Below are 24,754 nucleotides of genomic sequence, written 5' to 3' on the forward strand. Positions count from 1 at the left end.
GAACATCTGGTTTCCCCAAGTACCCAAGTCACTCATCCCTTGCCTACCCACCACCTCGGTTCAATTTAGAAATGTCTCCCCAATCCCCCCCCCCCAATCTACATAGTCACCGATCTACATTCACATATTGCATATTTAAATGTGTACATACATTACACACAAATGTAATATATACGTGTAACTACTCATATACACGTAACTCACAGAATAATGAATTCGCACAAACAAACACATCCCGAAATGCACTGCTGCCTCCGCTCCAGGCCGCAGCAGCCCCGGAAAGTCTATTGGGGGCGGGTCCCCAGCCAGTCTGGGGACGCCCTCCTTTTAAGCCCTTTGAAGGTGTCAGCCTCAGCCCCAGGGCTATGGCTGGGGAAGCTCTAGGAGCAGGCTAGGGAGGGAGGCCCTGGATCATTTCCACTTCTTAGCGCCTGTCTAGACGGTGGCACCATCAGAATCATTTTGCTAAATCAGTAAAGCCCACCCACCTTGTGGCATGCCAAATTCCCTAAAGGATACCTTCCCCTTACCCCTCCTATTCTGTTTTCCTCTCTTTCCATCCCAGCCAGTGCCAGGGATTTTGCATCTCCCTCTCCAAAAGTATCCACAATCAATCCAGAGCCCGGCACTGTGTTGCAATGTCTGTGGAAATGCACCAGGATGGGAATGTGGCCCTCTGTGTGGAGGGCGTCCCCATGTGTGGAAGCCTGTGCATCCCAGCCAGGGTGGGTGTGGCTGGTAGTGGGGGCTGCTCCAGGTGCCTGGGAATTCTAGTCTGTGGAGGCCCAGTATGTACCATGAGGTACGGGGCATACTGGCCTCCCAGCCACCACCTCCAGATTTCTGGTACTGGGACAGCTGGCACTGGCAGGAACCTGGGTTAGGAAGCAAGCAAGGATTTCTTCAGCTGTGGTCAGAATGTGTGGCAGACAAGTTCCTTCAAAGAGAGGGTGCCTACTTGGGTCCTCTGCCCCACAGCCTGGAGCCCTCAGTGACCTTTTAGCTCACCAGCAGAACCTGCACTATTCTCAACAGTCCTGCCCCCACCCCCAAGTCTGGGCCTGGAAGGCCTGGCCCCATGTCAGGCCCAGGATGGGTTGGGATCTACCCCTCCAGTTTACCCAGCAGCCCCTCTCCTGGAACTGACAGGAACTGGGGAGGGATGTGTTGGAGTTGGGACCCTGGGCAAAGAAAGGTGATGCTCCCACCTGCTGGAAGGGGAGCTCCAAGTGAATCTGGTTTCCTACTGGGGGGGGACGACTTGTGCCCTCAGAAAACCCTCCCGGCACTACCAAGCAGAGATGGCTAAGGGTAGGGAGGGGCTCCACATCTATGCTACTATGGAAGGGACTTCAGTGACCCCCCCCCTTCGTTTGTGTGTCTCTAAATGTGAGCCAACATATGTGCATGTGTATTTGAGTCTGTGTGTGTGACTGTGTGTGTGTGTGTGTGTGTGTGTGTAGAGGGTTACAATTTTCTCTGGGATGATCTGTGTACATGTTTGTGTGTGGAGGGCAACCAGGTGGGGGCGCGGTGTCCTTTCCACCATTCTTCAGCATTTGGAGCTCCCTGCCACTGTCCTGATTCTCTAAGCCAAAGAGACAGCCTTTGCTGACCCCTTCCCTTCCCTTCCCTTCCCTTCCCTTCCCTTCCCTTCCCTTCCCTTCCCTTCCCTTCCCTTCCCTTCCCTTCCCTTCCCTTCCCTTCCCTTCCCTTCCCTTCCCTTCCCTTCCCTTCCCTTCCCTTCCCTTCCCTTCCCTTCCTTTCCCTCTCTTTGCTCCCCTCCCTCACAGGGCCAGATCTCTGAAGGGAAATTAAAAGGTTATTTAAAGGCCGCCCCCCCATCTTTCTTGTCCCTTTAAATGGAGCCTAAACGGTTTTGCTTTGGCAGAAGAAATCTTTTCTGGAGCTTTGGGGTGGGGGTTGGGGATCCTGGTGGGAGAGAAGGGTCTAAGCTGCCTAATCCTCTTACGGCCCCCTCCTCTCCCCTCCCTTCTGAGGCCCACCACTCCCCACCTGCCCTGAGGCGCTCAGCCCCTAATTCTGCCTGGGGACTGACTCTCAGTTCTGTCCATGGTCCCTTCTGCTTGCCTAGGCCAAAATTCCTGACCGAGGCCAGAACTCTGAAACCTACTGGCAGCATGGGCTAGCCAATACCTCACACCTCTCTATGCCTTCATTCCTAAGCAAACAGCCTAGCTCCCAGGAGCTAGACACAGGAACTTCACTTACAGACCAGAGGGAATGTCAGAACCAGGATCCAGCTGCCCAGGCCCCAAGTGTAATGCCATGTGCCTATGTCCATCCAGTACCCAGCCACCTGAATTCACAACCACACTTGAATTTACAATTGCACAAGGATTAGTTATACATACAAAAAAGACTTATGGTCACATGAGGCTGCACAGGTACACGTGAACTTGTGGTCATGGGAGCACTGGTCTCAAGGATACACTCCACATGTAACTCACAGTTGCTGCCACTGTAGCCAAAGGCAGACCACACAGAATTCAAGCCATACAGGGACACCTACCACAGTACCATACACACTGCAACACACCTGGCTAAGCCCCTCTCTAGTCACCTCCGCACAGCTACGCACACGGAGCCTCAATACAGTCACTTGCCACTCTGCACCTCTCTCAGTGTGGGCACTAACCTGCCACTCTGGCATACGCCTCAGACACCTCTCAGGAGGTGGCTTCCATCACTGCGTGGCCCCACAGCCAGCTCCAGAACATTGTCTTCCTGTGAACGTGTGGACCGGTCCTGCCTGGAGAGAGTAGGGCACTGGCAGGAACTGGAGGGCCTCAGGCACAGGATTTTCCCCTTTTGGGCCAGGCACCCTGTGTCTGTCCCCCTTGAGACAGGTGCCTGTGCTGCCTGAGAAGCTGAGTGTCACACACAGAGGCTTCCAGCCATCAGGCAGGTGACCAGCTGCTGGGAGCACCCTCCTGTGCGCGGACTGAGTGTGGACTGTGAGCCCTGATTTCGGGTTATGGGCTGGTTTGGTGGTGTGGGGGTGGCAGGGCTGCGCGTGGTGTGGGACGGATAGGGACGCGGCAGTGACCTATCCTAGAGGGATGGTGGGGTGGGAGTCAGTCACGGCGCCCACCCCACGCCATCGGTAGGGACCCTAATGCTTAAACCCTAAGCCCCCAGTCACGGACGAGGCCTTGAAAGGGGAAGGTTTCTCAAGGCCCCTCCACGCCCCTGGGATCGGCCTGCGGCTTCTGCAAACTCGAGGGAGGCAGAGATCCGGCTGGGAGAACGAGAGACCGAGGAGGTGACAGACGTAGGTAGGTTGGGCCCACAGAGCCACCGACGGTGGGACCCGGGCTGCCTAGGCCGAGAGCGGCTTCACCGCATCGGCGGGGCGGGCCGGGGGCGGGAGCGGCGCGTGATTGGCAGCCACCAGGGCCATTAGGGAGCTCATGGGCCCGCGCCGGGCGCCGGGGAAACGCCGTTTAAAACTCCAGCCCCGGCCTTGACGCGCGTAGATGGCAGCGGCGGCGGCGCGGCCCGGGGAGACCAGGTGCGAGCGGGCGGGGCCCCCCCCCGAGGGCGGCGGGGCGGGAAAGGCCGCGGGCCGGGAGCTCAGGGACCGCCTCCTCGCCTGCAGCCCTGCGGTCCCGCGCTAGAAGGACCGTAAAGTTTGCTTGGGGCCAGGGTCTTGAAGACAGACAAACAGACGGGCTGCGCAAAGACGGAGGAAGCGGAGGGGAAGCCTAGAGAGACAGAGTCAGGGAGACACCAACAGGGAGAGGCGGAGGGAACGACCCCCTGGTTAGGAAACGGAGTCCGAGGAAGCCAGCCACCCCGAGCCAGGAAGAGCGCAGAATTCGAAATTCCGAGGCAGAGAGACAGGAGAGCGAGCCGCGGGCAGACGCCGCGCCGCGGCCGAGACGGCGGGCTGGGCCCGCGGAGACGCAGGCACCCGCAGAGGACGCTTCGGATCCGTCACGGTTTTGCCTCATTTGGAAGATATTACTTCGCCCCTGAAAAAAAAATAAATACGAAAAAGGTTTGGATATTGAGCGGAGAGAAATCCTTCTCGGTTTGGAGGGGGTGGGGAGGAGGTGGCCGGGGTAATGCGGAGCAGATGCGGCCCGGGGCGTCGCGGAGCCCGGGGCCGGGGCTGGGGAGGGGGCGCGGCCCGCCGCCCAGGTCCCCGCCCGGGAGCGCAGGGGCCGCCCAGGCCTCCCCAGCTTCCGCGTCCACACCGCCCAGCGAACTCCGCGATGCCCGGGGCATTGCCTGGGATCTGGCACCGGTCTGGTACGCACGGCTCCCGCTCAAACTGCCGCCGACGAACGCGCCTTTTCTCTCGGTTTGTGATTGCGCACGAATTCTGCAGTTGGGGGTGGTTCAGCGCTCAGCCAGCCTCTGTCCTCGGAATTGCGGCCTCGGACAAGGGTCCCCCAGGTGGGTGTTGGGAGCCCAGGGAACCTAGTCCCCTGGAATTCGTTTTGCGTCCTGCGGCCTCGGCTGGCGTGGGTAGGGGGAGCTCCGGCGGGAAGCGGCAAGCGGGGGCCAGCCCCGGAGCCGCTCTCGCGGTGCGCCGGGTATTGCGGTCAAAGGGCTAGAGGAACTGCGGGGTCTCTCTTCGCTGGGCCTCACACCCCGGGTGGCCGTGACGCGCTCCTGGACGGGAGCTGGCAGTGTCCCAGACACCGCCGGCTGAACTTTCTCTCGCGTCGCAAGTTCCCAGACTCTGCGCAGGGCCCGCGGCCTCCGCCGCGGTGCGTGCAGGGGGCCTGCGCCGAACTTCTCCAAATTCGCAACGAACCAGGGTCCCGAACTTTCCTGGGTTACGGTGGGGGAGGCGGGCTCCTCGGTGTTGTGATTTGTCCGACGTGGGAGTCCGGGTTGGGGGTGGAAGGAGGCTGGGGTCCGCGGCCCTACCGCCCTCTTTCCTCGTTTGGAGTCCCCCCGCCCCCTCCCGCCGGGAACCGCGGAGCCTCTGGCGGGGCCTCAGAGCCGGTTCCCCCCGAGGCACGGGACGGTCTTTTTCGTTTTAAAAAGTCTGCAGAGGCCCTGGGTGAGCGAGCCGGGCGGGTGCTGGTTTCTGGGTGGCTCCGGTTTCAAGGCGTCGGGGGGAGAGAGGAGGGCTTCACTGACTCACGGGCCTTGGGGGACAGAGGCTGTTCGCACTGCGGTGGTCGTTCGCGCCGCGGCCGCGGAAACTGCAGGTTCCCGGTTGCGGCCGGTGGCTGGTGTCTTCCCCGCCTCCGAGTTCAGGATCCTGTGCGCTGCAGGCGGGTTGGCCGGGCCGGCGTCTTCCTAGGAAGTCCTGTCGCTTATGAGTGTTCGGTAGGGTGGAGGAAGAGTTGTTTTCAGTTTTGGGGGAATTTGCGTTTCATTTGTCTTCTTTCCCAGTCGTCCCCCAAAGGGGAAGGCACTCTGACCTAAGGATTAGTGAATGTAGTCCCTGCCTCCCCTCTCTGCGGAGCAGCTGGACTAATGGGTGTGTAGGCGGTCAGGAAAAAAAAATCGAATTTGCTGCCTAGTGAGAGCAAATTATCCGGATAATTGGCTCAAATTCCTCTCCTCGGTGGCCGGGGTAGAACCGGTCTTTGGACAAGAATCAGTGAATCCCTGCTCAGGAGGGGGCAAACACCTTCCCCCAGCCCCACAGACCTTAAGGGGCACCAACTCCTGCAAGGACTCAGGAACCTGGCTGCGGCTGCAGAGTCCCCGCTTGGAAATCGGAACAGAAGGGCAAAGGTGTAGAGGAAACCCGCCCCCGGCGAAAGCCACGACCAAGGCCAGCACTCTGGCCTCCGGATGGGCTCCGCCTGATGGCAGGCTTTGGAGTCAGCTTCAAGGGTGATGGGTGAGTGTCTGGGGGATACCTGAACCCACCTCCCGCCATGTGTGGGATCCCATGTGGTGGAGAAATTGAGGTATTTCTCTGCTCCCATGTAAACATAACTTGCACCGGGGACTTTATTCTCACACTCCCATTCACAGCTGCCTAGTAGATCTTGAGCAGAAAACAAAGTTTCTAGAGGACCCTGGGGCTGACAGTCCTCTGGCCAGGTCAGGCCAGCAACCGGGAATCCTCCACAGCCCTCAGCCAGCAGATGGGGTTTGGCAAGTGGAGAACCTGAAACCCAGGTAGGTTTGGGGGCAAAGAGGAGGACCTGGAGGGGCACAGCCCTCCTCTTTGAGCTAACCCTGAGCACACACCCATTTTTAGGCAGTCTAGATTGATGAACACACTGGGACACACACAGACACACGGGCTGGCCACCACACAGAGCCGGACTCTGGGTTAATCACCTGGACTAGGGGAGGCTCACTCAGGCACACCCAGGTGAAAAGTCTCCCACACATAAGAGCTCACAGGCAGATCTGCTGGACACACACTCACAAACCCTCCTGAGAGATACAGGTTAAACACGCACAGACACAGGCCTCACACGGAGACACCCCCCCCCCCCCCCAGGGCAATGCTGGGCGGCTAACAGCCCCCCGTCTCTCGCCCTGGCTGGGCACGGCCCCAACGCCAGAGTCTGCAGCTCCCCGGTCTCTGCTCCGCGTTCCCCGCAGCTCTCTCCGGGCTTCGCAGCTCACTCCCCCTGCCGGGTCCCGGGTCTTCCAGGAACAACCCCCCTTCCTCATTCCTCTCCCCTCCCCCGCCCCTCCCTACTGTCCCGCTCGGCCGCCCCGCGGTGCCCATGTAAATGACAGCAATAAATATCTAATCAAGGCCCCGGGCGACGCCGCCGCCGCCCGCGAAAGCCCATTACCAGGCGGGCGGCGGGGTGGGGCGGGCGCTGCGAGGACGCGCGCGCTGCCAGTGCCGCTCGGGTCCCGCGCGACGCCGTCCCGTACTAACTCCTCTCATCTCTAACCTTGGGTAAGTAAGCGCGGTGCTCTTCCTTCGCCTCAGTTTCCCCTTGGGTAAGTTAAGGCGCCGAGCTGGTTCCTCCCTCCATCCGGCGATCTCTCCCGTTTAGTCCATAACTATCTGGCCCGGCCCCAGGGCTGCCGGATGCCCCAGCTCCACAGACCCGGGACCGCAGCTCTGGCCACAAATGTCCGTCTAGCTTTAGCCGGCTTACCGGCCAAGGACAGAGTCCCCTGGATCCGCAGTCACCAGGCCAGAGTGCATTTCCCAGGCGGGGTCGCCACTCCTTGCGGCCAGTCTGCGGCCGCTGCGGGTGCTACTTCAGTGCGCCCCAAGGTCAGTGCAGCCCACCGGGCCGCGGCCCCTTCCAGCCTCCACAGCTCTATCCGCCAGGGTTTGTCTGAGTCCCCGTTGCCGGGGGACCCTGCGTCTATCTATCTATCAATCTATCATCTCTATCTATCTATATCTATCTATCTATCATCTATCTATCTATCTATCTATCTATCTATCTATCTATCTATCTATCTATCTATCTATCTATCTATCTATCTATCTATCATCTCTATCATCTATCTGCCTGTCTGTCTCTATCATCTGTCATCTATCTATCATCTACCTCTATTATCTATCTATCTATCTATCTATCTATCTATCTATCTATCTATCTATCATCCATCCATCCATCCATCCATCCATCCATCCATCCATCCATCCATCCATCCATCCATCCATCCATCCACACTCACGGCTGGAGCGGGCATCTGACCCGCACCGCACGCCCCTCCCCGAGCTCCTTCAGCATCTGGGCCTGGAGCAGCGGCTCCGCAGCCCCTGTTTCCCGGCCCTGCCCTGCCCGGGTCTGGATGAGCCTCGAGCGACCCGGCTCGTTTCTGCGGGTGTCCCCGGCCGGGGCGAACCAGGGGAGCGCGGCTGCCTCCTGCGCGCGGGTGAAGCCAGGACCGTGCCCGTGGCTCGCCCTGTCCCCTGCTCCACCCTGGCTCCGGCGGACTCCTTCGTCTTCGTCTCTGGCGAACTAATTACCAAGACAGTTCTACTCTCTGGGCCTATGGTCAGGCCTCCTTCAAGAGCCGGTGCTGGACAGGATTCGAGAAAAACAACAAAAACTGGCCTCTCTCATCTTCTCCCTCCCCCTGCCGCATTTCACTGTCTGAAGAAAAAAAAAATTAACTCCAGCCGCCTGATTTCTTTGCACCTCCCAGCCCCCAAATTAAGGACCTCGAAAACCCGAGGACGAAGGCGGAGGGGTCTCGCTCAGTCTCAGTCCATTAGCCTGCGGGGGGCTAATTACCCCAATTAGCGGCTGATTTATAATTAATGGCTCGGACCGAGGGATAATTGGATGTTAATGGATAACAGTTTGTGTAGGGAACTAAGCGCCTGGGCTCCTCTAGAGGGCCGTGGGGGCGGGGTCTGCTTGAGACCCACCCCAGACCCTGGCGCTCTCGGTGCAGGCGCCCCCTCTCCGCCTCCCTCATTCTTGAACCAAGACCGGAGGTGAGAATCTACTTTGAGAAATTGAGCTCTAGGGGCCCGGAGTCTAGCACCCCATCTGATCTGACCCACTTACCCTGAAGCCCACCTGTCTGAGGTCCTTGGCTCCAACTCCAGGACCACTTTGGGGACCCTCAGCTGAGCTGGAAGGGGAATGCTAGAGATTCTGGGCCCGACCACAGCTCATTCCCTCCCCACGTGGATCAGGCAGTGTGGAGTTAACGGTAGCAATGTGGGGGTCATGGTGCCTGTATCAAATGCCACCGGACATTGATAGGGCATGGCTTAGGTGAGAGCAGTGGCCAGGGCTCAGTGTGGGACAGGGTTGGGGCTCAGTCTGTGTTAAGGTCGGGGCTGCAGCTATGGCCAGGAGGTGGCTTGGCTTTGGTGGGACATGGGTTCTTCTCTGCCTGCTGGGGTAGGCAAGGCAGGAAGGGTGAGGAGGAGACTGGCACACTCAGCTCTGGACTCTGCTGCTATTCGCACATCTCCCAGAGCCAGCCTCTCTCATCCAGGGCACCTCACTATCTGCATTTCTCCTAGAATCTGAGCCCTGGAGCTGGAACTCATTACACTATCCCAGAATCCATTGCCTGACAAAAACAGTGGCTCTATCTTTACTTCTGGAATGAATGTCTAATGTTTCCTGTGTTGAATATGAAGTCCTGGCTCTGGGGCTAGACTCTGCCCTGCAGAAGGTGAGGTGAGGTGAGCACTGAGTTCACACTTTGGAGTTAGACTCCCTGGATTCCCTTGGCTAAGCCGCTTAGCTGCGTAGCAAGTGACTTGACTTTTCTGGGTCTCAGCTGTGTTATCAATCAAATGGGAATTATGAGGTTGTTGTGAGGAATAAATGAGATGCTACCTGTCATGTCTCTATCAGGATGGCTGGCAAAACTAGTTATTATATTTTAGGCAAAGGGCAGGCAAATGGGCCAGTACAATTTGGTGATAGGAGTTCAAAGAAGACATCTGACAGCCTGGGGTATCAGGGGAGGCTTCCCGGAGAAGAAGGTGCCTAAATGTAGTGTGAGGGATGGGGAGTTCTCGAGGTAATGCTGATGGGAGGACAGTGTTCCCAGAGGAGGAGGCAATAACACAGCTCTGGAGAGCTGTGTCTCAGTGGTGGTGGTGGGGGAGGGTGGTAAGGTAGTGGGTTAGGAGTGAGCAGGAGGGGAGGAAGTGGAGATGACTAATTTGGAAATGCCTTTCAAGAAATTTGGATTTGAAGAGACCAGAGCTAACTCGTCTGGGAGATGGGTTCATTTGTTTTAAGTGGGGGAGATGGAAACAGGTTTAAATGTTCACTGATGGGGCAGTGGGACAGAGGTTTGCCACCCAGGGGTTAAGGATCTGAGGAAGGTGGGTGTGCCTCAGACTCCCCAGCCAAGAAGCAAATGATGCCACATTGCTAACCGTTCGCCCTTATATGTGTCCAGAATGTGTCCTTGCTTATTCTGTGGCCTTGCTGGCCATATTGAATCACTGGATTGTTGGTGCCCTTGCCCACCTCCTGGGGGCATGGGGGCATGGCTGAGAGCAGTCTGGTCCCTGGCAAGGGGAGGAAAAGGCTTTCTGCGCTTTTGAGAGCCTGATACTGATGGAGTTTTAGGGAGGTTAGAGGGTTCAGAAGTGAGCTGAGAATGGATCGGGGGCTCTTGGAGCTCCTGGAAAATAAACAGCATCTGAGAGGGTGCAGCTGGGAGAGCCTCATCTCCAGTCCATCCCCAGACCTTGTGCCTGCAGCATCCTTGGTGGGGGTAAGGCAAGGGTCCGAGTACCCCCTTACATCATATGCTCCCATTGCGGATTCTTGGAAACTTAGGACTAAAGACCGATGTGGGAATAGGGGTACTTATTGGGATTGGGACTCAGCCTCTCTTATTCTCAAACAGCCAAGGGTGACTGATTTTCCTTAAGCCTCAATTCCTCATCTGTAAAGTGGAGATAATAATATTGCCTCCTTCGTAGAGTTGGGATAAGAAATTAATGAGGTTACTATAGTTGAATATCTGGCATGTGCCAGGAAAAGGTTTCTCTCAAAACCTTGGACCAATAGATCAGAGCTGGAAGAATTATACTCATCTTGTTCAGCTACACCCTCCCCCCCACATACATACACGTGCGCACATACATGCACATCACGAAGGAATTTCTCCTCCTGAGCTTCCCTCAGGAACCTGGCCAGCCCTGGATAACACCCTCTCACGATCTCACAACCGAGCTTTCTCTCCCTCCTGGGGCAGCCACTGGGTCAGTGTCATAGCAGAAGTCAGAGATGGTAGGACCCTTGGGAATGTCACATAACAGTCTGGGGTTGGGCGGGAGCTCTGGCCTGGTGCTCCTGGCTTCATGTATTCTTGTTCTACCTGCTGAGCAAAAGCCCTTTTGCTTCCTAAACTGCTGGGTAGGAGGAACAGCTGCAGGGGTCTCTTTCCCCAGAGGGTTGCTGGGGAACATCCAGAGCTGAACAGTCAGCAGCATTTCTCAGGGAAGGAGGTCCATAGCAACCGCCTCTCTTGGCCACATTCTGGAAATAAATACCAGGTAGATTCTCAGCGACCTGGGGTTCCTGTCCTGCCTCTACCACTGACTCACTGTGGGACCTGGGGCAGGTGACTTTACCTCCCTGAGTCTCAGTTTTCACATTCATATAATGGGGACAATAATTCTGTCTAGTAGGGCTGTGTTGAGTGAGTAGAAGACACCTGGCTCGTGGTAGATGTTCAGTAAAAGGCAGCTGCCGTTGTTAATGAGATAACGCGACCGTGCTTAGAACAGAAGTGGCAAGTCGCTCCGAGAACGTTGGTTCCTTCCCCTCCTGCTTCCTTTCCTTTCCTTTAAACGGAGTTGTTCTGCCTTGTTCCCCACTGTGTGTGGGAATGAGAAGGAACCGAGGGGAATGAAAAGTTCAGCAAAGGAGAGGAAGGGGTGAGAGAGATGGATAGGCTTGTGGGGTGGCTGAGCCCTGCGTGACCAAAGGAAGGGTCCACTTTCCTTTTAATCAAAGACGCCTTGTGTGTGGTTTCCTAGCAGTGCTGCTGTTAATTTATAAAAAATGCCCCCTAATAAAATTCTGCTTGATTCTTCGATTGGCTGGGCATTAGGCCGCAGCCAGCAGCGATGTGGGGACATAACGGATGCATTTGCAGATTTGGAAAATTAAAGCCATCTATATGGCGCCTGTGGCGGGAGATCCGCCGATCTGCTTGCTTAATGAAATATAAAGATTCTTTTAACCAATGTAAGCACAATTCGACAGCTTGTGAAACGCGGCCGCACCATGATGGATGGCTCTCCTGGCTTGCCAGGAATTGCGGGGCGGCACCTTTTAAATATATAATTGATTCTGTTTGGAGTGTGCAGTGGGCTGAGCCCACGCAGGGCCCGGCCTGGGGCCAGGAGTGCAGGGTCCTGTTTAGAGGCTCTCGCAGGCCCTGCAGGACTCCAGCCTGGGTAACTTTCGGTCTCCCTGCAGAGCCCACAGCACTCAGAACTGGGTATGGCTGGGGCTCCGGCTGCTGGGCCTGGCCGAGGACCCCAGGGGCCAGTCTGGACTGCCCCAATTGCTGGAAAAGGGCCCACTAAGCAGGGTTTCACCCAAACCCAGGCTTATAGTCCTGGGGACAGAGGAGGTGTGGGACCAGGGCTCTCTGAGTGTTAATTCTTCCCCGAGGACCGTACGTGGCTGTGGTGGCTCTGCCTCCCACACCGCCTCTTAGCCTGTGGTTCTTTCACATCCATTCAACGTTTTTTTATTTACTAAGCACTGGCTGTGTACCAGGCTCTGTGCTAGTGTTGCAGAAACAAATAAGTGGGCGAGGTAAATCTGTTTGCTCTGTGTTGGTTGGTCTTTTTATCTCACCACATCAACTTCGTCTCCTTGCTTTTTTTCTTTCTCTTTGTATTTCTCACTTGTTCTCTCTCAGACCCTTTTCAGGGCCACATGATTTCTGACATTACCATTTAGCGTGCGTTCCCGTGGTCACCCCCCCACACACAGGCCCACAGACAAACACACCTACAGAGATATAAATGACCACAGGTACCTACACAAACACAGATGCACACATGGTTATGTGGCCAGTCGCAGTCAGGCTGTGCACAGACATGACCACACATTAACAGTGAGAGGAGCTGCAGACAGGCGACTGTGTAGTGCCACATGTATCCAGCTCAAGTGATAAGTAACATCCACAGACAAGGACCCCTCTGGGGCCTCAGAGGAGACCTGGGAATCTGATGTCCACCTGGAGTGAGGAAGAGGAGTGTGAGGCTAGAGAGAGGGGAGCTCAGGTGGGAAGATCTGGGCTCACACACACACATAGCCTCATCTCATAACACACACACACACAGGCGCGCACACAGGCGCACACACACACACACACACACACACATGGGCATACACACCAGGGGAAATGTGCTTTTTCTTTGCTGTTGTCCTGTTGCCTTGTATCAAATCAGAGATGTTAGACATCAGGAAATGAAATATGTTGGGGTAAGAGCCTGGGTGACTGGGGTTAGGAAACACTAGCTGGTGGGCAGAACCTCACCTGTAGAAACATGTTCTACCACTTCCTAGCAGCGTGGCCTAATTTAGAAAATTATACAATCTTTCTCACCTTCCATTTCTGCATCTGTTAGATGGGGATATTAATAGTCCCTACCTCCTAGGGCATTGGGAGAATTGATGGAGATATCTGATCTATCTTAATAAACAGTTGTTATTCTTAATTAATTCATCCAGTCCATATCTCCTGATCCCATCTCTGTACCAGACCCTGTGATTTGGGCTGGGGTGAGGAGTCCAGAAATGCATCAGATACACTTTCTGCCCTCAAGGAGTTCAGTCTTGTGAGGGAGAAAGAAGTGTCCCACATTACTCTTAACTCAGGTGCTAGAATTAAGAAAATCCGTGGAAGGTGCTTTGTGTTCAGTAAATGGTAGCTATTATTATTGTCACCATCATTTCTGTGATCTGAGAGTAGTTATCTGGAGCCTGGAAGGGGAAAGATGCCTTTGAGTTGGGGAAGGCACCATGCTCTGGGAGGTATCAGCTGAACTAGGCCTTGATGGAGAGGGAGGAATTGGTCTGGTGAAGGGGGAGGGAGGGAAATGGTGTTTCAAGTGGGGGGCCTAGCAGGAACAAAGGCATGGGGGTGACAAGAGGGAGTGGCAGGTAATCTGGTATTGCTGGGGGCTGGGAAAGGGGTGGACGTCAGGCTGGAGGGGGGGCAGAGGACAGACTGGAAAGGTCTTGGAGACTTTCTTAGGGCCACCGGGCAAGGGGAGTTGTGGGGCCCAGAGAGGTGCCTCTTTTGGCTTCAGTTAAGAAAGACTTGTCATGCATCAAAAACTGTGGGATCAGCAATAATTAAGTCAATTAAAATGTCACCACATTAACAGCAGTGAGTTTTAAAGCAACAAAGCCCCAGAATTTGGTGGGGGAGGGGCATTGCAGCCCAGTAGGGGTGGGGAAGGGATGGATAAAATTACTTCTAAACTCTGTTCCCTCTTCCGCACCTGTTTTGGAGCCAGGCTCCATCCCCACATCCATTGGAACGCAAGGATGACCCTCCCTTTCACCACCCTCCAAAAAGGAAAGAAAGGATATAAATGTGAAAATCACCTGTAATCCCATCTGCTATCTCCCTGAGATAACCTCTGTTAGCATTTCAGGGTATAACCTTCCAGGCTTCTTCCCCCTACGCATTTTCATACATACATTACAAAAATGGGATCACATCATGCATACGGTTACCTATTTCTTCCACTCAACAATGTGTTGTGAGCATCGGCCCACGCAGATACAGATCATTGTCTTAAGCTGTGGCACCGCGTTCCACTGCTGGCACGACTGTCCCCTCATCCACTGAACCAACCCTCTCTCAGTGGACACTGAGGTTTCCAATTGTTTGCCATCATAAGCAGAGCCGTGATAAATATTCCTGCACACGTCCCTCTGCATACTTGAAGGAGAAATTTCTGGAAATGGAATTGTTGAATCAAATGTTGCTCTCTCTCTCTAAAGGCTTTTGATGCAGGAACTAAAGAGCTCTTTTGTCAGCAAGGTAGGGGAAGGGCCATTTCCCACTCCCCTAGATAACCCTGGGTAAGAATTTTCCTTCATAGTTACTAATCCGATTGGTGAAAAATATTATATTATTTCTATTTTTATTTCTTTGGTTACAAGGAAGGCTGTGCTTTTGTGTTTCTTGCTTAATACATTGTCTATTTACTTAGGCATCTTTTATTTAAGGTGATCATGTTTTTGCTTCTATGTAAGAGATCTTTATATAGGTAGTATCTTTTATTTTTATTTTTGCTATTATTTTAAAATCAATTTTGGTATGTCATTTATATGGTAAATATTTTTCCAGGTTTATTGTTTATGGTACATTCTATTATGCAATTTTTAAAAGCTGATTTTAGAGAGAGAGGGAGATAAACATTGATGTGAGAGAGAAACATTAATCGACTGCCTCCCGCACGCACACCCACTGGGGATTGAACCGGAAACCTAGGTATGTGCCCTGACTGGGAATCGAACCCACAACCTTTAGGTGTATCAGACGATGCTCCAACCAACTAAGCCACCTGGCCAGGTCTGTTATACAATGTTTAAACACATTATTTTGCCATGTTTGTCATTCTTTTCTCTTACATCTCTGTCTTTTGGGATTATATTTATGGTGCACAGAGTGAGCTTCTGTAAGTAAATGTTTTGGTAGCTGCTATATGTGAGAGTGTTGACTCAGAAATCTGTAAATCTATCCCTCAACTCCCCACTCATATGTCCAACTGCAAATGCAATATTCTCACTTGGAAGATGGATCTATATTTCACACCTACCATGTCTCCTCAAAACCTTGATTTCCTTCCCCTCCCGGCCCCACTTCTCCCTCAGGAGTCCCGATTCAGGAAATGGCCCATCGTCACTCAGCTGCTCAGGCCAAAAGCCCGAGTCATCCTTTTTTGTCATCTTGCCCACATTCCTATAACTAACCTACAGCAATCATGTCGATTCTGCCTGCAAAATAGGCCATGAATCTGACCGCTTCTCACCACCTCCACCTCCACCCCCACCGCCCTTCAGCTGCCTCCCCCGGTTGCTGGCCTGGACTTCTGCAGGGGTTGGTCTCTGCTCTTCTTCTTGACCCTCTGCAGTCCTTTCTCCATACAGCAGCCACAGCGAGCTTTTAACAACAAATCGGATCATGTTACTCCCTATTCAAGACCCTCCAGGAGCTTCCATCACACGCAGGGTAAAATTAAAACTCCTTACAATGGGCCATGAGCCCTCAGGGATCTGGCCCCTCCTCTCAGTCCAGCCCCTCTCCTCCACTAGCGCCCTCCCTGTCTCTGCTCCAGCTCCCCTGGTTTTCTTGCTGTGCCACACACATACCCAGCTGTTCATGCCTCAGGGCCTTTGTCCTTGCTGTTCCTTCCACCCGGAAAGCCTTTCCCCCAGAGCTGCTCATGGCTTACTTCAAACATCAGAGAGCCCTTTCCTGACCACATATTCTAAAATAATCTTTTCTTTTTTCTAATCCTCACCTAAGGATATGTTTATTGATTTTAGAGAGAGAAGGACAGAGAGAGAGAGAGAGAAACATCGATGTGAGAGAAAAACATCGGTCAGCTGCTTCTCTCATGCACCCTGACTGGGGACCAAACCTGAAACCTGGGTGTGTGTTCCGACTGGGAGTGGAAGTTGTAACCTTTTTGGTGTACCGGATGACCCTCCAACCCACCAAGCCACCGGCAAGGCCTGCCTTTTCTTTTTGTTTTTCTCTACTCTGCCTTATTTTTCTTCAGAGCACTATTCCCGTCTAACACTATTACACATATTTATTTATTGTTACATAGCTCTCCTCCCTTGGAATGCAAATTCCACAAAGGCAGGGACTTTGTTTGGTACTTAGTAGATGGGTGCTTAATACATATTTGTTGAATGAACATGTGTAATATGTGAATGTGTGTGTGTAATGCTTGGTGTAGACATATCTGCTGCTTGGATAGATATCTGTGAGAACGTCTGTGTGTGGCAGTGGCAATAATGACATCGAATTTGTGACTATTGCTGAGTTTGTGTGTGAGTGACTGCCTCTGTGAATGCCTTGCCAAGAATATCTCTGCATGTGTGTTTGTGCATGAAGCGTGTGTGCTTGCCTATGTGTGTTTGCGCATGTGTGCTGCAGATGTTTGGTCCTGGATAGCCTATTTCAGTGAGGGTGGGGAGCTGGGACACCTTGGCCCATTCTTCCTCTTGTCAAATGGACCTTCCATTGCCTCAACCTTCCCTTCCCCCACCACACCCAGGGAACAGGAAATACCTTTGTGTCTTTGGGAGTCTGCAGACTTTGGACCATATTCCAAAGATGACATTTCAGGCTGACACAGGGTGGGTGCTCAGACGAGGACTGTGAGGGTCTGGAGGAGAGACCTGGGCTGATGGGACCTTGGCAGCCTCAGGCAGATCTGAACAGTCTCAGTAGGAGTGATGTGTTCTCGGATGAACTGGCCACTAAGGAATGAGGCTGAAGCACTGTGGAGTGGGGCGGGCCCTGAATTGGCTGTATGGTTCTGATGTGTCACTGCTCTTCCTTTACGCCTCAGTAGACTCATCTGTAAATGGGGCTCATTGTTCTTGGTTTGCTTGCTTCCTGGGCATATGGTGCGAATGGAGGGAGGTAATGGTAGGGAATGTCATAACAATAGTGTTCTTATGTTACGCAGCACATTAGGGTTTAAAAAAAATATATGTTTTTATTGATTTCAGAGAGGAAGGGAGAGGGAGAGATAGAAACATCAATGATGAGAGAGACTCATCGATTGATTGCTTCCTGCACGCACCCTGCTGGACATAGAGCCTGAAACCGGGGCATGTGCCCTGACGAAGTATCAAACCGTGACATCCTGGTTCATGGGTCAATGCTCAACCACTGAACCACACTGACTGGTCCACGTTAGGATTTTAATCCACTTTCCCATCAGAGCAGCTCTGAACTTGGCCCCATGTGGACCTCAGTGGATGTTTGTTAAATGAATCTATGAATGTTCAAATGAGTAAGGGCTTGGGTGGGCAAATGGGGAGGTGACTGCATAAAACAGCAAGCAAATTGACAGATCACAACGAATCACATCTGTGAGCACATGCCGTGTGCCAGGCCCTATTGTAAAGAGCTCTCTTAATCTTTGCAACAACCCCACGAGACAAATGCTATAGTTAGCCCCATTTTTCAGATGGAGGAACTGAGGGTCAGAGAAGTTAAGTGACTTAGTGAGATTCCATCCGGGCAGCCTGATTCCAGAGCCCAGAGCGTTAAGCCCTGAGCAAGCCCCGCTGAAGGAATCAATGAATGAGCTGCCGGTGAAGAAATAACCTCCCGCTCTCAGCTGTGGGCGAGATGGGCTGCTTCCCAATGGGGAGGCAGAAGCTCTTGGGGGAGGCGGGCGTCCAAGGTCTGGGCTGGGGGGGGCGTCTCCCCCAGAGCAGTGTGTGACACCCTGCCTTAGTCCCCTCTCCCTCTTCCCTGCCTGCAGGCACATGCCGCGATGCAGCACTACGGGGTGAATGGCTACTCGCTGCACGCCATGAACTCGCTCAGCGCCATGTACAACCTGCACCAGCAGGCGGCCCAGCAGGCGCAGCACGCCCCAGACTACCGGCCGTCGGTGCACGCCCTCACGCTGGCGGAGCGCCTGGCAGGTAAGGGCTGTGGGCATGGGCCTGGGGCCTGGACCAGGAGGGTTGGTGGGAGGAGCGGTCTGGGGGAGGAGGCTCTGGAAGGCAGAGATAGGAGGGAAGGAACACCGGGAAAGTTTCCTATGGGAGGTTCGAGAAGATCCAGGTCACTGAGCAACAGGAGGGGATGTCAATTCAAGATCCTGGTGTGGCTACCCAGAGCACCCCTTGTTGCCAGCACTATGCTGGGCGCTGAAGCAGCCCTGTGCTCTCAAATGCCCGGTGAGGGATTCATCAGCCTATTCACAGATGAAGATTTAGGTAGGAGGGTGGGGGACTAGCCCAGAATTTTACAGCTAGGAAGTAGCTGGAGTGCCCAGGGGAGGCTATTTCAGGTACAGGAAGTAATATAAATAATGAGAGCTCTCATATTTCATATACCCATGTACCAGGCACTGTGTGAGGTATGCTCTCTCTCTCTCTTTCTGCATCAAACCTTTTCACACTGATAAGGAGAGGTTATTATCTCCATTTTTATGGGCAGGGAAACAGGCTTATACAGGTTAAATTTAGGCAGAGGTGGGGTGGAGGGTTGGAACATAAGCGAAAAATATGAGCTTTGAAGTCAGATTTGCAGTCATTGCAGGGTCTGCCCACTCACCTGTCTTTTCTGAGCCTCAGTTTCCCCGTTTGTAAACAGAGGGCAATGGCAGTGATCACCCATCGGATGCTTGGGAAATTATCTGAGATAAGTTATGCAAAATATTCAGCAGAGACTGGTAGGTGCTCAGAGGTCATTATTACCCAAGTCCCAAGATAAGTGCCCATGAAGGAGCTGCAGGCTAGTCCTCCCAACCCCAACCCCAACCCCAACCCCAACCCCAACCCCAACCCCAACCCCAACCCCAACCCCAACCCCAACTCCTGGTTAAACTGATTGTTGCCTGTCCTGATAGCCTCTCAATGGGCATGGGAAGGATTTGATGGCATAGGTGAAGAGTGTGATTTACTGGGAGGTGATGTCAACCCCCCTTCCTGTCCTAGGTTAAACCCTAAGGAGCTGTTGACTACATGAGGGCCCAGCCCTGTGCTAGGCAATCCTCAGAGGATTTGGGGGCACCCATGAGAGGGTACGGCAGGAGGAACATGGCCCAGGATCAAATGGTGGGGCTGTTCAGAGCAATATGATCATCTGTTGTAGTCAGGGAGGGCTTCCTGGAGGTCATGGAGCAGGAGCCAGGCCTTAAAAGGTCAAGGAGCCAGGACTAGCATGAGCATAGGCACAGAAATGGGATGGGATATGAGAACCCTGCCTGGGTAGGGGTTTGGGCTTGGAAGGTAAGGCAGGGCAGTCACTCCCACTCTTTTAGACCCTGCCAGGACCCAGAAAGGAGGAGTCAGGGCCGGAGGCTCACCTCCACTGGAGGAGGGGGTGCCAAGGAACTAGAGGATTCAGCACTCCTCCCAATTCTCTAATTCTTGAGCAAGAGGGACATGAGATCCAGACGGGCCTTTGTATGGAGGCCTGGCCTTCCAGCAGGACGTTTTGCCTGGTCTCCCAGACTGTGACCACCTACCCCTTATAGTCCCTGGAGCCAGAAGCAGGATGCTGAGTTGTCGTTTCCCCTACCAGGGTTTGGCTTACTGCCCCAGGCTGACTAGTGTGAGCTCAGGGTTCAGTCCAGGCGTTTGTGAGGTGTTCAGGGCTTCCATTTAAACTGAAGAAGGAGCAGCCCAAAGTCTGAGGCCTCCTGGACACCAAGCTGCCTCCTTCCTCATCGAGAGTGTTGTGGGTGACTCTCCAGTTCTTGGAGGGCAGGGCTGACACAGCCCAGGTTCCCTTCAGCACAGGCAGTTCAGGACCCACTTGCAGGTGATGGGAGGCTGGGGAGAGAGGTTACTGTCCTTCCTCCAGCGACTAGTCAAGCAGAAGGGTTGGAGACTAGACACCAGCCCTAGGCAGACATCTACCCTGGGCGGTTTTCTTAAATCAACAGTGCACCAACCCTGTCTTCCCTCCAAGCCTGCAGTGGTTAGAACCTGGTCTCCTTCCTTTCCTCCTTGAGGAAACAGCCAAAAGGGTCAAGGCTGGATGCACCAAGCCTTTCTGATGCTCTCAGGGCCCTGTACGAGGTCAGGCTTTCTGTTGATGAGACATAAGAACAGGAGCCTCAGGTCCTACCTTCAGAGACTCACAGGCCACGTGGGATGAAGAGGTTCATACCCAGCAGAGAGAGAGAGTCAAGTGCCAAGGAATGCTGTTTACCCAGCAGACATCTCCCAATTAGACCTTGCAGAAAAGTCCCAGCTCACAGCCTGCCAGCTCATGCTCAGGGGCCAGAGTTCTGTTGGTATCCAGACTCTAAGGGTCATAGGATATTAGACCCTTTGTGACATGGACTTACAGATTATTGGCATCATGTAGATTCAGAATATTATACCCAAAGTATCCTGGGACTTAAGGGATCTTAGGGCAATGCTCAACAACACTCAAACCAAATAAAAAAGACCCCCACCCAATCACATTGCTGACAGCTGTTCATGGAGATGAGGTAGACCTCGGTGGACCTGGTAGTGAATGACGGTGGTACAGTCTTGAAAACCTAGCCCTATGGAGAGGGGATGGGTGATTTCCAAGGGGAAAGGGCCAGGGTTCAGCTCTGGCAGGAGCCTGGGTGTCCGCAGTGGGTCAGAGCAGGGTAAGATTTAAAACCTATTTCCCATAATTAAATGGGCCCCCTCTCCTTGCCCTCCAACGGCTGTACATTTCAAGACATCATCTTAGAGGCCCGTTATGGCTCCCAGCACCGCAAACAGCGTCGCAGTCGCACGGCGTTCACCGCTCAGCAGCTCGAGGCCCTGGAAAAGACCTTCCAGAAGACTCACTACCCGGATGTGGTGATGCGTGAGAGGCTGGCCATGTGCACCAACCTGCCTGAGGCCCGGGTGCAGGTAGGGCCCCGCTCCTCTAACTAGAACTTTCAGACAAGCACCAGCCCATCAGCCTGGCTCCCCATTATCTAGGAGCCAGCAGCTCAGCCCTCAGTGCCAACGTGTAACTGCTGTCTCCGTGAACCCTTACAGTGACAGCAGGGAGTTTTAGAAGGGATTGAAGGTGTGCATTTCCTAGAGTGGCAGAGACAATGTTATGCACGTCTCCTCCTAGAGCACCCAGCTCACCAACTCCGCTTCTTTCCTTCCCTCCTACTGCTCCTCTCCCTGTCCCTAGGTGTGGTTCAAGAACCGCAGGGCCAAGTTCCGAAAGAAGCAGCGCAGCCTGCAGAAGGAACAGCTCCAGAAGCAGAAGGAGGCTGAGGGCTCCCACGGGGAAGGCAAGGCCGAGGCCCCAACCCCAGACAGCCAGCTGGAGACCGACCAACCCCCCAGCCTGCCCAGCGGTGACCCCCCTGCTGATATGCACCTGAGCCTGTCTGAGCAGTCGGCCAGTGAGTCAGCCCCTGAGGACCAGCCAGACCGGGAGGAGGACCCCCGGGCAGGGGCCGAGGATCCCAAAACTGAGAAGAGCCCTGGGGCCGACAGCAAGGGGCTGGGCTGCAAGAGGGGCAGCCCCAAGGCAGGTGAGGCTGGGCAGGTGCTGTGAGTGGGCTGAGGCCCAGCCCAGGGAGAACAGCTGGGTCCAGCCAGACAGGGGCCTGGGTATGTGAGGTGGGTCAGAGCAGGGGTAGAGTCAGCCTTTAACACAAGGCCTCGGGCATGACCATAGCATGCTGAGAGATCTCGGCCATAGCAGGCCTATGCCAGGTGGCCACCCTTTAGCTGCTGAATCCTGGGAAGGTCTTGGAGGTCTGGGGGATGAGGCTGGGTGGCAGAGGAGGGGTACTTGGGGGAACTCAGGGCAAAACTATTTATCAACCATTCTGGACATACTCCTGTATGTTAGCAACCAGTATAGATTGGGGGCATATTGGGTGAGTGTCCTATTAGTACCAGAGATTCCCACATGCAGCAGAAAATCGGAGCCGTTTTTCTGTTTTTGAAGTAACAGAGCTCTAGCAGGAGGCGTATCGCAGACCAAACCCTGAGTCCAGGCGGGGAGGGATGGGGCTGTGAGCTAAGAGCTAGAGCGGGATGGGAGCCATGGACAGGAGACGGGAAAGGGAGGTGATAGCCCTTGAAAAGAAAAAGTCTATCCCAAGAAGTCACACATGGGAGCCTTGGCAGGGTCCCTGGGGCTCTCGCAGGAAGCCTGGGTTCCTCTCTGCCAGGTTCTGAGGGATGCTTCAGGGGGTGCCTCGGCTGACGTGGGCGACTATGGTTTCAGCCAAAGCCTGTTTTGTCATCAGCGCCAAGGGGCTGGGAAAGCTGGGGAGCCTCTCCGGGCAGACCAGTGCCCTTGTCCTGAGTCCCTGGTTCTCTGCTTGCAGATTCCCCAGGCAGCCTGGCCCTGGCTCCTGCAGCTCCCGGGGGCAGCCTCCTGGGCCCTTCCCACTCCTACTCTTCATCCCCCCTGAGCCTCTTCCGTCTGCAGGAGCAATTCCGTCAGCACATGGCGGCCACCAACAACCTGGTGCACTACTCATCCTTCGAAGTAGGGGGCCCGGCCCCCGCCGCCGCCGTGCCCTACCTGGGCGTTAACATGGCCCCCCTGGGCTCGCTGCACTGCCAGTCATACTACCAGTCCCTGTCGGCGGCCGCGGCTGCCCATCAGGGTGTGTGGGGCTCGCCGCTGCTGCCCGCGCCCCCGGCAGGCCTGGCACCTGCCTCAGCTGCCCTGAACAGTAAAACCACGAGCATCGAGAACCTTCGGCTTCGGGCCAAGCAGCACGCAGCCTCCCTGGGACTCGATACTCTGCCCAACTGACTGCTGGCCTCCCACCCAGCCGGGGGTCTTGGGTGCCCCCCCTCCCAGCCCCATGTGTATCTTCAGATGGCTCTCAAGGAGTTAACTCAATGAGCCCAGGGGTCCTGGGCCTGAATCCTGCTCCCTGGCCCCCTTCCCCAGAGTCCCAGGTGAAGCCCGCACCTACACACCCTCTGCATGGCCCTGCTTGGATCCCATGGAGGCTAAGTGGGAGGAGGCGAGAGGCTGGGGTGCCCCAACTTTGCTGGGGGAGTGAGAGACTCTCTGGCTAGGTCCCCATCTCAGTGCTGCCTCCTCCCTCCCCTCCCTTCCATCCCTTCGCCCCCTAGTAAGTTGATGTGTGGAATGTGAGATATAAATACAAATATATAATTCTATATTTTCAGGCACTTGCCTGCCCCAGGCCCCCTGCCTACTCTGTCTTTTCTCCTGGGCCACCCTTGCCTCCACGTGGCTACAGTCCCGTTTCTCACTCCGGCTTTCCCTTCTCTCTGTCTCTCGCCTGCCCCTTCCCCGACCCCCTCTCGCTGCCTCTGCCCTGTTTCCTAAGGCCTCTCCTTTCAGCCTCTGTCTTCCCCACTCTGGACCCTTCGTCCGTGGCTCTTATCCCCACCCCCTCTTTCTTTCTTTGGTGCTGGCTGTGTTAGTGTCCTCAATTCCCAAGCTATAGTTTTGTTTGGGGTTGTGGCTTTTTAGTTTTAGTGTCGTTGCTTCTCCTTTCGCTTCTTCCCTGCCTGCCTGCCTCCTCCCCCACAGGCACCCTCTCTGGGCAGCTGTTCCTTCCATCCCCAGTGGAGGTGATGGGCCCTTTCGGGAGATGATATAGCCACACCCACCCTTCCCCGGGCCTGGCATCTAAAAGGGGTGGAGAGTCTGTTCTCTTTCCTCTCTTTTTCTCAGCATTGAGGCTCCAGTCCTAGGATTGAGGAAGAGGGACGTGGAGGCAGGAATCAGGCTGGGGCAGGCGTAAGTCTGGCACAGAGGCCTGCTGCCCCTGCTCAGACCTCTCTTTGGTGAGACTGCCCTGGTCGGAAGGAGGTGGAAGGGGAAGGAGGGGTGGCTCAGCAGTTAGTGTCCACTGCAGAGGTGCGTCTGAGCCAGGAGGGAAGGTTGAACTCTGGCAATGAGTGCAAACCACACAACAGCGCGTAGTCTGTCCCCGAGCAGAGCGTTGAAGTAAGGGCTTCCGTTCAGCCAGTCCTTGATGGGCTCCTGTTTATGACCGGGAATCCAGCTCAGCAAACTCCCTTTCAAAGTGGTGTGACCCTGAGCCCAGCCCATAGCTTCTCTGGGCTCATGTCCTTACCTGGCTTAGATGGCCTGTGCTGTCCTGTCCAGCTCTAATAGTCTGCACGTCTGTGCTCAGACGTTTTTAGTGAAACACAGCAACCACAAAACAGCTCTCAAAAACACAATGTGCGAATTAGAAAGTTACCGTTGCCTTGCTGTGGAGAAATGGATGTTGCAGCACAAGCCTCTTCATGGGCACAGCCACAGTCACTGGGCCTCAGTTTCCCAATAAGTATTATGGGTCCCTGAAGTTGAGACAATCTGGATTTGATCCTGCTTTTCTTGAGTTCCAGTGCCCGCTTCTGTGGTCACCCCATCTCCATGCCTTCACAAGGCCTCGGGCTAGGGCAGGAGGAGGGGCTGGCTGGTTTGCACAGATTCTCGGTCATGATCCCCGACCTTCTATGGTTCATCGCTAAACCCTTCACCCCCTGCTTAGGAAAGTTGCATCTGAAATTCCTAAGACTTGTTTCCTCTCCTAGTGGGAGAGGAGGGGGTCTGTTGGTCTGCGGAACAGTTGATGCCCATCCTCCTTGGGGGTCTGGCTGAGGCAGATGGAAAAGTCTTTGAATGGGGATAAAAA

At 54.5% G+C, this 24,754-nt stretch overlaps 1 protein-coding gene across 1 annotated transcript; it reads left to right on the plus strand.

Annotated features, from left to right (window-relative positions):
* Window positions 1-3,946: 3,946 nt before the first annotated feature.
* Window positions 3,947-22,881, plus strand: DMBX1 (diencephalon/mesencephalon homeobox 1; the record flags this gene model as incomplete). The annotated part of the gene is made up of 5 exons (XM_081144341.1): window positions 3,947-4,024; window positions 17,918-18,083; window positions 20,833-21,011; window positions 21,289-21,637; window positions 22,445-22,881. The coding sequence occupies exons 2-5, from the start codon at window positions 17,930-17,932 to the stop codon at window positions 22,879-22,881; spliced, it is 1,119 nt and encodes a 372-aa protein (XP_081000467.1). The 5' UTR covers window positions 3,947-4,024; window positions 17,918-17,929.
* Between the last annotated feature and the right edge of the window lie 1,873 nt (window positions 22,882-24,754).

This window comes from Miniopterus schreibersii (assembly GCF_964146895.1).
Source record: "Miniopterus schreibersii genome assembly, chromosome: 8".
Lineage (NCBI taxonomy): Eukaryota > Metazoa > Chordata > Mammalia > Chiroptera > Miniopteridae > Miniopterus > Miniopterus schreibersii.